Source organism: Ptychodera flava, chromosome 7 (assembly GCF_041260155.1).
Source record: "Ptychodera flava strain L36383 chromosome 7, AS_Pfla_20210202, whole genome shotgun sequence".
NCBI classification, from domain to species: domain Eukaryota; kingdom Metazoa; phylum Hemichordata; class Enteropneusta; family Ptychoderidae; genus Ptychodera; species Ptychodera flava.
In genome coordinates this window covers 45655584-45674230 of record NC_091934.1, presented here as the reverse complement: position 1 = coordinate 45674230, position 18647 = coordinate 45655584, and the positions used below count along the sequence as shown (strand labels likewise).

General features: G+C 35.9%; 2 protein-coding genes across 2 annotated transcripts; both read right to left on the bottom strand.

Moving 5' to 3' along the window:
- Positions 1–992: 992 nt before the first annotated feature.
- LOC139136533 (uncharacterized) lies at positions 993–3843 on the bottom strand. The gene is made up of 2 exons (XM_070704258.1): positions 3835–3843; positions 993–2234 (listed from the first exon to the last, which is right to left on the bottom strand). The coding sequence occupies exons 1-2, from the start codon at positions 3841–3843 to the stop codon at positions 993–995; spliced, it is 1251 nt and encodes a 416-aa protein (XP_070560359.1).
- A 6159-nt stretch (positions 3844–10002) lies between these two features.
- Positions 10003–16320, bottom strand: LOC139137682 (tetratricopeptide repeat protein 28-like). Its single transcript, XM_070705898.1, has 2 exons — positions 16253–16320; positions 10003–13858 (listed from the first exon to the last, which is right to left on the bottom strand). The coding sequence occupies exons 1-2, from the start codon at positions 16316–16318 to the stop codon at positions 10859–10861; spliced, it is 3066 nt and encodes a 1021-aa protein (XP_070561999.1). The 5' UTR covers positions 16319–16320; the 3' UTR covers positions 10003–10858.
- Between the last annotated feature and the right edge of the window lie 2327 nt (positions 16321–18647).

The window sequence follows — 18647 nt, the reverse complement described above, 5'->3', positions numbered from 1 at the left end:
ATTTTATCAATGTACAATCTTAGTTTTTATTTCAATGTCGGAACTATTAAACAGAATATAATGAATTGATAAATTTCTCGTGCAATTAACTGTCATAAATGTATAAGTTCATCCACTTTATATAATGTATGGTTCAAGCAAGCGCTACTAATTAAAATGTGTTGTTTCTTTACAATGGTAACTACCCGTGGAAGTTGCTAAATGTACCGATGGACAAAATAAGCCATCAGTACGATGGAGATTAATAGAATTCCTTGTATGTACAGTTAAATTCGTGAAATGGATATACAGTATTTGAGTGATTTCTGTGTAGGTTAAAATATGGAGAGCACTTTCAGGGTGTTTTCAAGTCACGCAATATTTGACGTTGGACCTATTTTTTCTACAACAGACTGATCTGTAAGAGTTGATGTAAATCAATATGGAATACACATGAATATTTCACATGAAATTTTTCTTTCTCAACAAATTTAAGCGATAAAAATGTACCCTTGTATCATCGAAATCATGACTTTGTATGAAAAAGTGAAATTATCAAACAACCACTTGAGTTATATCGTACTTTTTTGTACTTTACCAATATATACAATGTCAATTGATAGTTTGATGACAGCTATTGTATAAGAAGCAATTTAATGAATCGATTACATTTCGCAACCTTCTGGACAAATTTTAGTCCATCGTCGTAAACCACAGTCCCCTATTTTACTTGCGTCCGCGGAAAGGAAACCATGTTCTGGCCCACAAGAATGATTTTAGTCGTGCACAAAGGAGCAATTTTACTTATGTTTAATTTGCTGATTTGTTCTCAGTTCCAGTTTATTGTTTTAATTTTTTCCACTTTTGTTGTATTTTATTAACTTAATACATGAAAACCCATTCATACATGCATCGATTTAGAGACACACAATGTAATGAAAAATGAAATTATTAATGTTGTTTCAGAGACTGCAATTGCCTCTTTGTTATCTTTCAAAGACAAATGGTTCTCTTTAAAGTCCTCGATTTGATGAAGGTATCTTTGGATTACGCTTACCGCGGCCATGCAATCGTTTTTTCATTCTAACAGACTTGCCGTAATACTCAGCCGCGTCGTTGCATCTCTTCAATTCTTCAAACACACGGGCCAGGTTATTCAATGAAGTTGCCAAAGCTGTGTTGACTGCATCTTCACCGTATATTTTCTTTCGCATTTCATATGCATCAGTAAAGAACTTTAGGGACATCTGGTATTGCTCTAAGGCAAAATGTGCCATGCCAATCATGTTAAGGATACTTGCGATATCTTCGGAAGGGTTTATATATCTGTTATTTGCAAATTCCAATGCTTCGGATAGCACTTCAATAGCTCGAGAAAACCTGTTCATCCGGTAGTGTACGTTGCCAAGGTTATACAGAGTTATGCCCCTGTCAAACTTATCATGTTTAGTGTCTTTTGATGTCTTCAGTGATTCTTCATAATACTTAACAGCATTGTCATAGTCCGAAAAAGATTCATATGCGCTTCCGAGATTGTGTAATGTTATGGCAATGCTTTCACTTGTAGAATTAGGACCGAGAGTTTTCTTATCGATATCAAGAGATTCTAAATAATAGTTAATTGCAAATGTATAGTCACTCTTCTTAGCGTACTCAAGCCCAAGGTCGTTCAACAAAACCGCCGTGTTCAGTCTCCTCTCGCGAGAGTATGGCAATTTTCTGTCAACAGATATAGCTTCTTCTAAATGCTTGACAGCTCTACCATCGTCTCCAATGGCCTCATAGGCATCGGCGATTTTCGCCAGCAGTGCCACCCTCTCAGCGTTTTCACTCTGACTGCCATTGTAGATCTGACTATGAACTGATAAAGCTTCCTCGTAATAACTTACAGCTATCTTTCGCTCGCCTTGCCTCGACTTCAAATCACCAAAATGTTGGAGTAACAGCATAATGTCTGGATGTACCTGACCGTGGATCTTTCTCCTAATGGTAAGTGCCTCTAAGTAGCATTCTTCTGCCTTTGTATAAGCACCACGAGCTTCGTGAGTCTTTCCTAAGTTGACCAAACTAGTGGCAACACTGATATCAGCCGAGTTTCGGCCCAACACTTTTTTGTCAACATTTGAACCTTCTTGGCTGGTAACATCTTCTACCACTATTTGCTTATGTGCATCTCTGGATTGTATGTTGTTGTCAGTACTTTGTGCACTGTCATCGTTGAGGGTCCCTTGATTTTGTGATTGTCCATGGGAAACCTGTATCCGTGGCAAATAAACATGATAATTTCATTAGAGGAATTCGAGCAGGCAACATAGCACTGGATTTTGCCTGATATTTAGACAACCTATTTGAATACGTATAATTGAACGCTGGGTAATTTGTACCGGTTTACGTAAAGAGAATTGTAAATGCGAATAAATCATGGCCACTTGCCAGTAGTATAATTGATCGTTGATAACATCCGACCACGCATTTCACATAGGTCTACTACACCATAGTGGTATCATAGTACGCTAAATTTTAGAGCATTCCACACTGAACTGACATACCTGTGTATCTGTGTGTAAGGTGTTCGATGTAACTACAGTATCGCTTCTGCTACACAATACGCCCATTATTGATCCTATTCAATTTGAATACGAAAAAGATAAAAAATGAATAAAAAAACAAAGACGAGTGACCAAGCTTAACAAGTAAGAACAGAAAATAATTTTGACTAGACAAGTTAAATGTAAATTATACTTCTGGACATATCAATATACCATCGTAACTGTACAACTTCAACGAGTTACTGCCTTGGTTGGGGGTGTATGGTCAAACTGTTTTGTACCCTTTGTACCACATCCGGGTACTAAACTTGTCTTGAAATCATCAAAATATAGAGCAGGGTTTGAACTCTAGAGCAATAATCATTGTATCTGAAGTTACGTCAGCAATAATAATAATAATTCCACCAGTAAATATCGCATTACAAAACCAAACACTCACTTACTAAACATACTTCATATTTCTATTTTTTGCATTTTTCTTCACGAATATTGTCAATTTGGATATTAATGGGTGAACGCTTGATGACCTGAGGTAAGCCGGTCTATTTCTACAAGTCAAAATTCTAAAAAAGAAGGATCATTTAGAATTTCAAGACGACTATTACAAATATTTCGGGCTTTTTTTTACATATTTGGGCATTGCTCACTACAATAGACCGTAGCTTTCGGGCGATGTCAGAAAGTGACTAGAAAGCTCTCAGAGCTGTGCGTAAGAGACATCTCAAATTTATTTCTTGACTTCCGCCTTGTGGAATGAAACTAACCCTTTAATGAGGTTATTGACCCTTCAGTGAAAACTAGTAACGCTGTGTATAAAGGAGTGATAAATTATCTAGTGTATTGAAAATGCAAAATCGAATTTCTCAAAGAAAGAAAGCTAATTTCTCTTAATCTCCAATTCCATTAAAGGCAAAATGAGAAAATCATAGTTTGCACTCAGAAGAGCAAATGTACTTTGCAAGAATGTTTACGGACGTGGTTCCTTATCTGGGAATTGACAAATGCAATACAGGCGATTTATCCTAAGAGGAAGTACACATTTCAGAAGGGTAAACAACTCACCTTGTACCCCTCTACTGTATATGGTTAAAGACAGACTACATGAACATTTGTTGATGTATATGCTCCATAGCAACTGGTACATTGTGTGTATAACGTGTAATACTTATTACAAATGCTACATCAGAGAGGATAAACTTGTCGATTTCTTGGTAACTGTAACCAATGGATTTGTATGAACTTATCTGCTCTGACATGCATGTCGATAAAACAACCAGAGAAGAGGAAAAACGAGATAAGTACTTACCTCATGCATGGGCTTTCACGTATCAGGAAGTTATTAATGGATTAAACTTTAGTAACTAGTTAGGTTGTCGACTCAGGTCAAAGTTTACACAGCCGCCTGGATACCTGATTAAAGTGTCATACGTAATAGTATCAGACGATCTCAGGTCACGTCAACTTCACGTAATGGATAAATGATACAGAATTATAGTGATTATTCGGTCAATGTGAAGGAGTGGGACAGAGGAAATGTACCTGTTATGTACTTGATGTGAACTGAATACATTCCCGCGGTCGACAAGGGTATTGGCACTACATGGAGCGTACTTTACCGGACAATAATGTATAATTTGAGATATTAGAGAATTATCACCTTTGAATCCTGACACCATAATGAAAAGGAGAGCATTGTAGAGGCATTTAAATCAGGTGATTTTAAGACATCGTAACTAGAGGTGTTTGACATGTAAATGTAACATTCTACTGTTTTTGAATAAAATTAAAACTTGAAAGGTAAAGCGAAAGCTGTTCGCAATTGGTCCCCGCTTCTCACTATGATTTAGAAGTTTTCCTTGCAATACTAATTTCCTTCCTCCAAACTCTACATCATAAAACCACGGCTTCCCCGTCCCACTTAAAACCCTCCCGTACTGTCTCGCTGTCTTCTCGCCACATGCTATTTCACATCAGCAAAACCTCCACTCTCTACCTGCACACTCTACTTTGTTCGAGTTACCGTCCACTGATGATACAACATACCTGCCTTGTACGCTGATCCAGGTAAAGAAATACCATTCCCCCTCCCGCGCTGAAAAATCGATTGTAACTACTGATTTAGAAGACATGTTATTGGCTGCCCTTCCATTGGCATGATATTAGCGAGAAATATTTGAACATATTGTGAAGACTTGCTGATTCATGATACATTTCTAAAATCATTTGAGCATGGTTCACCAGTTCCCTGACAGATGCTTTAGATTTGAGGGAAGTAGGTAGATCTACGTACTTTAAGATATCTTATTGGTTACCCTTCCGATGGCTTAGCAGAAATATTTGAACACGCTGTGAAGACTTGTTCATCACATTTCTCAAATCATTAGAGCAATGGTTATCCGGTGATAGTGGCGGTCACTCGTGATGCAGACACTGACTGAAACCACGTATTAGCCAACTTTTAGAATGCAATAATCAGTTCCCTGTTAGATGCTTTAGATTGGAAGGAAGCAGATCAACGTTCTTTTCTCAGTAAGGTAGTATGCGCCTGGGGGACAGGTACTCGGACTCTTTTGATTTGCTTTTGATTTGATTTTTAATAACACACTTTTGACAACTGAATTTCATACATCACAAAATCGGATTACTTAAAAGCAATTATTTATGGCTGGTTACTGAACAAATGTCCATAAATAGCTACAACACAGTTAAACGGACAGTATATTGAAGCGTCCAATTAGCTGTAACTGATGATGCATTTCCATGATTTTGCTTTTCTTTGCAAAACAAAATTTTCTCTCTACTCTCTAAATAACGTTGAAATGCCTGGAGTCCAACTCGTCCGATGCGCATGCTACCTTAAATTTGATCAACAGTTACAGTTATTATCCCTTTTTTTAAGAGATTCAATTTGTTCGTGTTCATATCAAAGAGGTAATTAACAAGTGTGCAAGATTGTTTTTAAACATTGCAATATGGGGCAGAATGCCTTTCAAGATTAGATTATTAGATACAGCAGTGCGACAATAACACACTGCAGTGTTAAAATGAAATACTGCAGTACTGGAATGTCACAGCGGGTTCTAGATCTACCATCATTGTGATATACAGTAAAACCTGTCTAAAACCCAACTCCAAAGGGACTGAGAAAACTGTTTGGTTTACAGAGTTGTCTGGTTGAGAAGTTCCTTAACCTGTTCACCCCCAATTCCCTGTAAACAGGTCCACAATCACCATTGATAACAATGGGTTTGGGCTAAACCATGGCGGTGAAAGGGTTAAACGTGGTGGTGTTCTGTGAAAGGGACTGGAGAAGGTGTTCAGTATAGACAGGTTTCCAGATTAGTATTCAGTTTAGACAGGTTTGACTATATTGGTATGATGTGATACGAGTTTACCGTTTTGCAGATCAATGATGAAATAATCCAATGCAATTTAACAACTCATTCTGCGCCATATTTATAAAGTGTATGTTTTTCTGTTGATATAGTTTGCTATTTCTGTGCTATTGTAGAAGCTCCAATCTTATTTGTGGACGGAATATATCATCAGAATGCTAATCTCAACACTGACACCACAGACAAATTGAGAGACAGTCTTTCTATTTGTCTGTGCTGACACACAGTAGCTGCATGCTATTGCTTTAGATTCGCATGTGAAACAAATAGAGTATTATCATGTCACAAAGAATATAAAATTGGTTCAAACAATTTTTCTGTACAGTCTCGTCCTTAAAAGCTAGTATAAAAAACACACAATTGTACAAGAAAACCTCATCATTAATATTTAACATTAAAATAAATGTAAGTGATAAAGGAAGGTAAATACTTCGACATGACTCCAATCATATCTGCGTAAAGAAAAATACACAAGTCAGTACTTTACAACGTACAAAGCTAGGGATCCATTGAACTTTGATGTCGGAACTCTTGAACAGATAAATATTTAACCGAAAAAAAGATTTGAGTAATCATATTTTTGGAAATATATTCAAGTTAATTGACGCAATTATTCACTCAGCGAAATTTTTCCCTACGTTGTAATATATCCTTTATAGTACTTTTTGTACATGTTCTGCAGTTTTTCTTTACTAGTGTAACTGTCGTGGAAGTTCCAATAATCTACTGTATTTTTGGACGGATTAAGTTATCAGAATACTAATGTTACACTGAATACATACACAGCACTTAAAATGCAATCACAGAAATGGACACATCGTATCTGCATTCTATAAAGGATAGTATAGGCCTAGAGTATTTTCTTGTCGCGAAGACTTTTACATCAGTTCAAAATATTTGTCCCCACAGTCTTGTCTTAAGGTAGAACGCACCTCGGGGACAGACATTCGAACTCTCAAACTTTTACAATTCTCTTCTGATATACCACATATAGGGGTTCATTTTAAAGCTCTTGGTGTAAGAAAACTTTTCACCGGCTTAGTTTTTCGAAATTCGAAAATTTTTATTTTTCTCCATGGAGTTAACACAGGGATGGCGGCCATTTTGAATTTCTAATATCGGTAAATCTTGGGTATTTGGTTTCTCTAGCACCAAAATTTGCACGGTGACCCCATATTTTTATTCTTGATTTTGAAAGAGAATGATTGAAAGATTCTTTGAGGAAAGTTAGAGCAAAAGTTTAAGTGTTTCACTTTCGAGGTGCATACTACCTTAAAATCCGATGTTCAAAAGTATAAGTTTGTATATTAGGAAATGTGATCATCAGCATTTCATTTAAAATAGACTGTAAGCGACAAAAAGCAACTTAATTTTACATCATTCCAATCATATTTTGGTATGAAAAGACTAATTTTTTGGTACTTTACAAAGTGAAATGTCAGCTGGTATTTCATCGTACAGTAATATTAGTTTGATGTCAGGGCTATTTCAAAAACAAATATTCAATTGAAAAAAATGTCTTGAATAATCAGCTGTTGTAAATACATGGAAGTTGATTGACACACAAACTCACTGTACGATATTTATGCCCCGCCTTTGTATCATATCTCTAACACCTCAAAAGTGAAAGACTATAAACTTTTGCTCAAACTTTCCCAAATGAAACTTTCAACCATTCTCTTACCAAATCAACAAATAAATAAAGTTTTGAACTAGCGAAACAAATATTACCCAACGTTTTTCGATATTTGTCATTCAAAATGGCAGCCATTCCTGTGTTAACTCTATGGGGGAAAATTGAATTTTGGATTTTGCAAAAAACTTATACCCTGAAAGTTTTTGCTTTCTGCAAGAGCTTTATAATAATCGCCTATAAGTGGTAGATAAGAAAAGAATTGTAGAAATTTGAGAGTCCGTCTATCTGTGCTCGAGGCGCATTCTACCTTAATATATGTTCTGCTTATTACATTACCAGTGTAACTATCGTAGAAGTTCTATAATGTATTTGTGGACGGATTATGTCATCAGAATATTAATATGAAACGGAGTACATACAGATGTAGATAGCATTACAATCAGAGGAGGCGACACACCGTATCTGCGTGCTATTGCTGAAGATCGGTATGGTAAATATGTAAAGTTTGTTTCATGTCACAAAGAATATAACATTTTTTCAAAAGTTTCTCTGTACGGTATGTCTTTGAAAGCTGGTTTATACATTACAAAGGTGTAAAGCTGTATAAGAAGACAGAATAATCAATATGTCGTTTGAAAATAGAATATAAGCGCCCAAAGAAGCCACATATTTTTACATCACTCCAATCGTATTTTGGTAGGCAAAACCATACAATTCTTTGGTACTTTACAATGTAAAACGTTAGTTAAATCGTGTACATCGATGTTTGATACCAAAACTATACACGATTCAATTGAAAAAATGACTGGACAATCAAGCATTAGAAATTAGAAACACTGTTTTACACTAGTTCTTTGCGTTTGTCACTACCACAGAAGATCGTGTAATATATTGTGGACGGATTATTTTATCCTAATTATAATATAATAATAAATACATACAAAAGTACTTAAAATGAAATCAGAGAAATTGTTACATCATATCTGCTAGCTCCTGTTTTATATAAGCATGTAATACAATGTACACAGAGTACACAGAATTTAACATCGGTTCGAATAATATTTCTACACAGTCTCGTCTTTAAGAATTGTACAAAGGTGTGAAGTCGTCATAATCAATATTACACATTCAATCATACTTTTTATACAATGTCAGTGACAAAACAATCTACATACTTCTACATGACTCAAATCATACTCCGGTATTACAGTAGTTATGGCTGTGGTATGGCCCACAAGTATCGCGAGACTTTGTACTTTCGCATTGTGCAAGACGTGCACTATACCACAGCCAGAACTACTTGTTACAAAAAATATATAATTCTTGCGTACTTTACAAAATGGAAAGTTAGCTACCTATCTTTTCTTTTGAACGGGGATATGTGTGATGCCTGGACTATTAAAAGGAAGGTTATTTTTTGAAGAAAATGCGTTACATAATCAACTGATGAAAATGTATGCAAGTTCAGAGATCTGTCAGTACGTCTGTACAAAATTTATGTCCATTTTTGTTGTGTATTTCTATCGCTGTTGTCTGATGTTCTTCACTATTTCCTCACCATAGGAATTTCCACAATGTGTTTGTTGACAGATAACATCAGAATGCTAATGTAAAACTGAATACATGCAGATGTACATAAAGATGCGATAAGAGAATCGGTTCACAGTTTCATCATGCCATTGCTTTATATTAGAATGTGAAACTGTACAAAGTATTTTTATGTCATACATAATCTTACATTAGTGCAAATAATTTTTCAGTACAGCTCCGTCTTTAGAAGCTGATGTACACGTGTATAAAGTTGTATTAGAATACTTCATCATGACCAATATTCAGAATGCAAGCTATACACTTCAACATCACTCCAATGATATCTTGTTCGACCAAAAAACGCAGAATTTTTTGGTACCTTGAAATTAAACTGCTAAATGACAAAGTTTGGGCAACAAGGCAAAAATATACTTTTAGCGGAGCGGAGCATGATTTTCTTGGAAAAGGCAGCTGTATACTTCTAGTCACCTTTTGAAAGGACATCACAAATATGAAGCGATCAAAGAACGATCATTTAAGTATTCACACTGCCCAGTGCTGTTTGCAGATACTGCTCAAATATTAGTGACACACCTTTTCATGATGAGCAGAAAGCAAACCACATTTTATCCAATGGAATTTGTAGGATTTGAAGCGAAATTGCGAGAACAAGATGATGATGCTTTCTTTGTCAGAGATTGGCATGACTTAAATGTTAACTAAAATTGAATGATGATATCCCACTCTGTTCTGAAAGTGATATTGGTGAAGTAGAGTCGATGATGTTCTGCACCTATGTTGCCTACGAGGTGCATTCAAAAATCTTCAAAGTTTCCTAAAACTGCAATGTGGACTCAATCACTTAAAACGTTTCTCAACACGCACATTGTATATCACCCCTATATGTAATAATTATATGATAATCCAGTATGTAAAGCAACCCAATATGTAATAATACTTAACCCAATATGTAATACTAACCAAATGTGCAGTACTAACCGTATATTTAATAAGCTTAACACTTAACCCAATACTAACCCAAGTAAGAGCAACATCAGTAAGTTTTCCCCGCTACTCAAGTAAATCAAGCCCAATGATGCCCTTAAGGAAATAATATCAGATTCTGACTCATATCAGGATGAAAAATTGTCTGTGTTCCCCCTGAGTGAATCACATGATATCAAATATGTTACACAAAGTAGATCAATGATGTCTAATGTTGCTCTGCATATCGAATCAACAACATTTCTTGACGTTGTCCAAGAACCGTCGAATCGGCGACGCCGTCTCTAGCCCAGTATTAAAGTGGAAACAATGATGTATGCTATTGCTCATAATGTAGAATCAACGATCTTATATGTTGCCAAACAAACAGGAGAAACGACAGCTGGTTTTGCTTCAACCTTGTGTAATCACTTGTACTAGTGTTTCTGGACAGGTGTAACTGAAGCCCCATGATAACCAATTACTGTAAATTTTCTGTAAATTATCAGTCCATCATCCAACAGGCGCTAGCCCATTTACAGGATGAGGTACCAATAACCCACTAATCCCCAATGGATCAATGAGGAGTAAAGTGCCTTGCTCAAGGGCACACCACCGTGCTGGAGTCTCGAACTCACCATCTTCTGATAGTGAGTCCGTTACTCTGGACCTACCGGGTCTTGAACCGGGTCTCGAACTCCTTTGATAGTAAGTCCGTTACCCTAACCACTGGTCCATAGTACCACCTAAATTACCATATCTAGCCTATAGATAAAATGGACGGGTTAATCAGCATGTAAGTTTTGCCTCATTTTCAAAGCCTGATTGTGATATTGAATTCCTTTCTGGCCTTCGCCCAGTGCTTCAAAAACACCTCCGATGCTATCCAGTGTGTCAGCAATTTCTGCATGATCATCACCATAATATTCCTGTTTCATCTGAAGCCCTTTTTCATAATAAGACAGTGCCTCTCCGTAATTTCCGAGTGCTTTAAAGCTGGCTCCCAAGTTTGTCAGTCTACAGGCAATGTCTTCTCTGACGGCATTCTCACCATGAATATCAAACAGCATATTTAAACTTTCTGTGAAATACTTCTTAGCTTTCTTCAATTCCCCCATTGCATGGTAAGCACAACCGAGACTGTTTAAGGAGGCAGCGATGTCAGAGTGTGGCTTGTCTTCGCCGTGTAACTGTCTTCTCATTCGTAAGGATTTCTCATGTTGTTCAACAGCCATCTTGTATTCGCCAAGTGAAGAGTACCGATGACCGATATTATTCAGTAGTGCTGCAATATTCGCATTCACGGCGTTCTCTCCATGTACTTTCTGGAGGAGTTCTAATGACTCCAACTGGTATTTAAGAGCCAGTTCATGGTTCTTCACATCACCACAACAATTTGCAAGATTATTCAAAACAACTGCAATGTCACTGTGTGCAGTATTTTGGCCATGGACTATTTTGTACATGTCCAACGCTCTTCTGTAATAGTCCATTGCCTTCAAATATTCACGCATACTATGGTAAACCTTCGCTATATTGAACAGACATTGCGCAGTGCCTTGAGAAGGGCTATCACGGCCATGAACATTTTCATTCAGTTTCAGAGCTTTTTGGTGAAATTCTATGGCTTTCTGGTGATATCCAGTTTGGTTGTACAAGTTACCAATGAGAGAAAGTGTTGTGATGACTTCAGGATGTGCTACCTCCTCCTGATGAATACATCTCAGCATTGTTAATATTTCTTCGTAAACTGTAATTGCTTGTTTATGATCATTCAAAGCTATATGGATTCTTCCTAATCCCTTCAGAGGTATGATTATATTTGGATAGCTGTTCTCACCATACAGTTCCTTTCTCATTCTAACAGACTTGCCGTAATATTCAGCAGCATCTTGGTATCGCCTCAACTCTTCAAATGCATGGGCCAGGTTATTCAATGAAGTTGCCAAATCTGAGTTGACCGCATCTTCACCGTATATTTTCTTTTGCATCTCATATTCATCAGTAAAGAACTTTAGGGATTCCTGATATTGTTCTAAATAAAAATGCGCCCGACCAATCTTATTAAGGATACTTGCAATATTTTCAGAAGGTGAGCCAGTTTGTTTCTCGGCCACTTTCAATGCGTCGGACAGAATGTCAATCGCTTGAGAAAACCTTTCCATCTGGTAATGTATGTTACCAAGGTTACGAAGGGTTACACCTTTGTCAAAATCATTGTTATTAGCGTCTCTGCATAACTTCAGTACCTCTTGGTAATACTTTACTGCACTGTCATAATCCGATAGTGATTCATACGCGTTACCAAGATTGTGAAGTGTTATGACGATGCTTTCGTCGGTGGAATCGTGACCCAGACTATTTCGTTTTATGTCCAGTGACTCCAGATAATACTTAATCGCATTTTCATAGTCTGTCTTCTTTGTATACTCAATTCCTAAGTTGTTCAACAAAGTTGCCGTGTTCAATTTTCTTTCACCAGAATTTGACAATTTCCTGTCTACTGTGAGTGCTTCTTCAAATCTTTTGATAGCCCTATCGTGGTCTTCCATAGACCTATACGCATTGGCAATTTTAGTGAGCAGCGCCACCTTTTCAGCATTGTCACTGTCTGTGACGTTATAGATCTTACCATGAACTGACAAAGCTTGCTCGTAATATCCAACAGCTAATTTGTGATCACCTTGTAAAGAGAGCAAATCACCAAAACCACTAAGTGATGACATTATCTCTGGATGCGCTTTATCATAAGCCTTCCTTCTGATAGTAAGAGCCATTACGAAGTATTCCTCTGCCTTTTTATAGTCACCAAGATGTCTATGAGCCATCCCTAAGTTGACTAAAGTATTTGCAATGGTAGGGTGAGCGGAATTAAGGCGAAACACTATCTTTTGGATTTTTAAAGCTTCTTCAAGGTTCACTATAGCTTCTTTGTACTTCTCCAACGCATGGTAACTACAACCAAGGTTGCTATAGGAAACGGCGGTTGATGCGTGAGCGACGCTCTTTCCGTAGACTTTCTTTCGTATCTCTATGGCCTGTCTGTGGCATTCGACAGCGTTGTCATGGTCACCGTTACAGTCATAAGCCAGTCCAAGATTATTAAAAGAGGAAGCGATATATGGATTTGGCTTATCTCCATAGATACGTTTTCTCATCTCAAGACACTGTTTGTTGTAGTCAATGGCTAGTCTACCATTACCTTGTAATTCGTAAGCTCTGCCAAGATGGTGAAGTGAGACTGCGATATCGGGGTGGCGCTCGCGGTCGGCGTGAACATGTTTCCTAATCTCCAGGGCTTTCAAATGGTGGCTTACAGCTTCATCGTGCTTACCCATGGCCACAAACGTCAGCCCAAGTTTTTCGTAGGACTCTGCAAGATCTAGATGCGATGTTCTCTCTCCGTAGATTTCTTGTCGCATCTTAAAAGCCTTTTGATGAAAGCGCAAAGCAATTTGAAACTTACCAAGGGAATGATAAGAACTTCCAAGGTTATCTAGAGTGGTAGCGATATCAGAGTGCACAGCATCTTCACCATGCTTGGCTTTCAGATCTATCAGGGATTTCTCGTGAAATTGAATCGATATTTCCACATCTTCAACACTTTGTGCTTCTGTTTCTGGCTCGAAAGTGAGGCATGTTCCTCCCTCTTCAAATCCCTGCACATCATCGCCATGTTCCATTTGCTGGTGAAGACTGGTGGATGCCACTTTGCTGTCATTAAGTTTTGAATAACTATAATTGGAGTTTTCTTGATTTTGCGTTTGTCCGCGGGAAACCTCTGTCTGAGATGATTGAAAAGGAGAAGATTTAATAGAGATATTCAAAGAAAAAAACATATGATAAAAATATGACATCTTACTAACCGATGCGCTGGTTTTGCCGAATATTTCAGTTTATCTGTATGCAGATAAATGAAAGCCGAATATCTTGTGTCATTTGCAAATAAATAATTAATTACAGAATTTGCTATACCCTCCGTCATCACATCGTAGATAATAGTATGAACACACGCAATATTGTATATATATAAATATATATATATATATATATATATATATATATATATATATATTAGATATGTATTATGAACACACGCAATAAATATATAAATATATTATTATTATTTTGTCATTATTATCATTATTATTATTATACTTTATTTCAAGAGTGTAGACTGAGTTACAAAAAATAATTGTAATTTACATCAAAGCCCTCACACAGGACATTATACAAATGGAGAACAAACTATTGCAACCCTTTTCAGAATTAGAGCGCGAAGCCACTGCAGTGAACTGCAATAAAACTGCTTACACTAATTAGTTTCAGCTGTAGCCGTGGCCACTTTGGTGTTGAACAAGGCTACTTGATAAAGACCAAAAAGTCTGCTTGTACAAAGGCAAAACTAGCTCTGTCTGAGGCTCGAGTTGTAAATGAGAGTTTACGATTGGCACCCTGTGTTCAAGATTAAGATACAATGTAACATTACCATGCACTGGTCCATGTACAAATCTTTTTTATTTCAACTTCCCCAGACAAACTGTCTGCATGGGACATACAATGTTGTCGACTTTGCCAGCTGGCTACAGCTGAAACTAATTAGTGTGAGCAGTTTTATTGCAGTTCACTGCAGTGGCTTCGCGCTCTAATTCTGAAAAGGGTTGTATAATGCAAGAGAATAAATATAATCACTGAAAAAAACAGTGAATACTTATTGATACAATCCATAAACATATTTTGAAATAAGGCATATAGCAATTGAAAAACTAATTAATCAAGAGAAGAACCTTCATTCATATATTTGTCGTGGAGAAAATTACACAACTGAGTTTTAAACTGTTGCAAACTCTCAATGGTTCTAATAGAAAGAGGAATATCATTCCAAATGAAAGTTGCACGATAAATAAATGACCTTTGTCAAATACTTGTCTTGAATGAAGGAGCATATAAATTACGGTTACTGGAACCATCAGTATTCAAATCATTCATATCAGATACATATCGGAAATTGTTTAAATAGTCAGGCACTAGACCATTAAGGACTTTGAAAGTTTGTACAGCCATAAAATAATCAATACGAAGATCAATCGGTAGCCATTTAAGACGTGAAAAAAGAGTTTTTGTTGACACTCTGATATCAACTCCAAGTATAACCCTACCGGCCCTTTTTTGAAGTTTATAAATTCTTTGAGATTCATCTTTGTAGTATTGCCCATACAATGCAGCAATAATGATTTACAGACAGAAAAATAGCATTGTAGACTAATAAAAAGACTTTTACAGGTGTTAAACGACGCCGCTTACACAAAACACCTACTCTTATGGACAGTTTCTTGCATATTTTATCGATATGAGAATTCCAACTTAAGACACTGTCAATCTCAGTGCCCAAAAGACAGTGATTAAAAACATTTACACTGAATGTATATATATATATATATATATATATATATATATATATATATATATATATATATATATATATATATATATATATAGATAGATAGATAGATAGATAGATTATATTATTAAACACATTTTCAATGAATGTATGAATGTGTATATATACATACATATTATGAATACATATATATATATATATATATATATATATATATATATATATATATATATATATATATATATATATATATATATATATATATATACGTATACTTGAGATGTACAGATAGCTCCCAGTGTTGTTCGTAGCGTGGTTTGGTAATAGTAGATGAATAAAATTGCACACGTCTACTGATCTGCTTGTATATTTTCTGTTTATTCTGTTGGTAATTTTGATACAACGTTTCGTCCTAAAAGTAGGACTTCATCAGGTTGAAGATGTCTACAAGGGAGACATCTTCAACCTGATGAAGTCCTACTTTTAGGACGAAACGTTGTATCAAAATTACCAACAGAATAAACAGAAAATATACAAGCAGATCAGTAGACGTGTGCAATTTTATTCATCTACATATATATATATATATATATATATATATATATATATATATATATATATATATATATATATATATATATATATATATATATATGTGTGTGTGTGTGTATATGTCTGTACAAAATCTACATCACAGTCTACTGCATCTTACTAATACCACAACCCACACTAACGCACACATACTGCCAGAAAGTTTTTTATCCAACTGTGCATATACCTGTATTGCCCTGTGAGACGTGTCGGCAACGACAACGGTGACACTCTTACTGCACCATACGCCCATTTTTCATCCTATCGAAAATAAACAGATCAAGAACAACAATTAAAATGTTTGACCAACAAATATTTAAAATACTCTCTTCTGGCTGTATTAAGCATGAAAAATTCCATACTTCTGGACTGGAAATGTTTTGTTACTTTCTACAGTTAACATTTTTTGAGATTTAAACGGTTTCCAAAATATGTAAAACCAGTTACAATAGCTAACTTGTAAAGGTGTACGTAACCTTCAGATTATAAAACTTGTGACACTCGGAAAATCTGTACCTGCTATTACATTTACTCGTCATGGTCAATAATCTTGCAGATGCCACCAAACACTTTGTATTAAGTGTTTTTCGAATAAATTAAAAAAGGGCATAATTTCTTTCTTGCTCATGTTGCAAGAGTTTCCTCGAGTTATCAATAAGTATAATGTAAGGCTTACAGAGGTACTTCCCGGCTGAAACATAAAACAAAACAAACACAAAAAAGATACAAAACTGGGAAACATACTTTCAGCGACTAAGTAAAATCTTTAAAGTCTAAACGTCTGGTGACTTGTCAAATGGATATAACAGCCATGATCTTTCTATATATTAATATGAGTAACGAATAATTAGGTGGTGCGGTTGCCAGGTTAAATAGTGTTCGCGACTGCTATATAGGATCCTGGACTTGTAATGGCCTTGGCACTATATACGTAGCTAGGCATTTGAACCCAAACACTGTAATCATTTATATCTTCAGTGGCAGACACGTCCTGGTCACGATATCTTAGACAAAAGTGCCCTTGAGAAGTCAACTGGTGATCTAAAAATAAAACATGTGCGTGCAAACACTATAAAGATGATCGGACCGTCGGCAACCGAGATCAACAATTTACATCCGGGATCAACCGGATTTAGGCTGCACTTTTCTACTAGGCGCGGAAAAAGGAGAATAAAATAAAAATACCCAAATTTCATGTCGGGGCAAATAATTTGTATATAATTTAACTATTTTACTGCTATGAAAGACATGCCTTGGTTAGCGAAGTAGAAAAAGGTCGTTCATCTTCGTTGAATGAAATCGAAATATGGTGATTTTAACGACAGGAAATTGTCTAAATTTGTTGAATGTCAGGTTCACGCTTTCAGGTTCTTCATTTTTGCAAATATTTTATTCCATGAGTAAGCTGAAGCAAAATTGATGACGACAGAAAAATCGGCAAAATGATCGGTCAGTAAATAGAGTACACCCCGCAATAATGTGTGCATGTTATCTACCAGAATAGTTCCTGGTCTGTTTCTGACACAAAAACTTCGATCAGGTCTTCCATTCATGCCATCATGCGAAAGTTGCTGTGGGATGCTTTTGAACAGTTTACAGGGATGAAAAATTATTGTTTTAACAAACCGAAAATAGGTATGTTTGTTGACGTCTACTGTCCATAGCAACCGGCATGTATTATGGGATAGTAACAAATTGTTTCCTGTTGACTTGTAGGACCAAATGCAACTTCAAGGGTGGTACGTGTAAATATGTAATATCTCGATCAGTTTCTGGGTGCATGTAATATTGCAATAAGCGAATTAATACTTACTTGTATGCACACACATCTTTTACACACGCGTTGATAAAATTGCAAGAAAAAGGAAAATGGCAGACCAATACTTACTTTTAAGTGGTAGCTTCAGCGAATCAGATAACAATGATTTATTGACTTTAAATCAAGTTGTCCATTCAGGTTAAAGGTCGACAGACGTTGAGACACCCTCTACGTTACTGTTTTTGTGTTCTCTTGTTACTTTCTTGCACACATGGTAACAACTGCTTCAGGTGTGGAAATCTTTCAGCTGCTATCTGTACTACTACTACTAATAATAATATTTAATTCTTCTATAGCGCATTACATAATAGTATAAAATCTCAATGCGCTTTACAACACTTATAGATAAAAAGAAAGTACATTAAAGTTGTCATAAAAAAAAATAAGTATAAATACTATACAAGGAGTTGAAGAGACGAAACACTCCCACTCACCAAATGTAACCTAAATGCGTGTATGTAGCGTCCAACCAATTTATTGAAAATTAAAAATTGAAATCATCTTCAAAATGCAATTTTCATTTTAATGAAATAACAACCAATTTTTAATATTCGTTTTTGCAGACAAAAATTTTATTTTATCAATTTTTTTGCACGGTTTTCGCGGCCAATCAATTCTCAAAAATATTAAAATGCATTTTAGCACAAAAAGCGTTATTTAAATGATTGAAATAGAATTTTATTTTTCATATTCATCTTAATTGAAAATACCAATTAGAAATTTAGAATTAGAAGTCCGCCAAAACAATTTTTCCTTGTTCTAA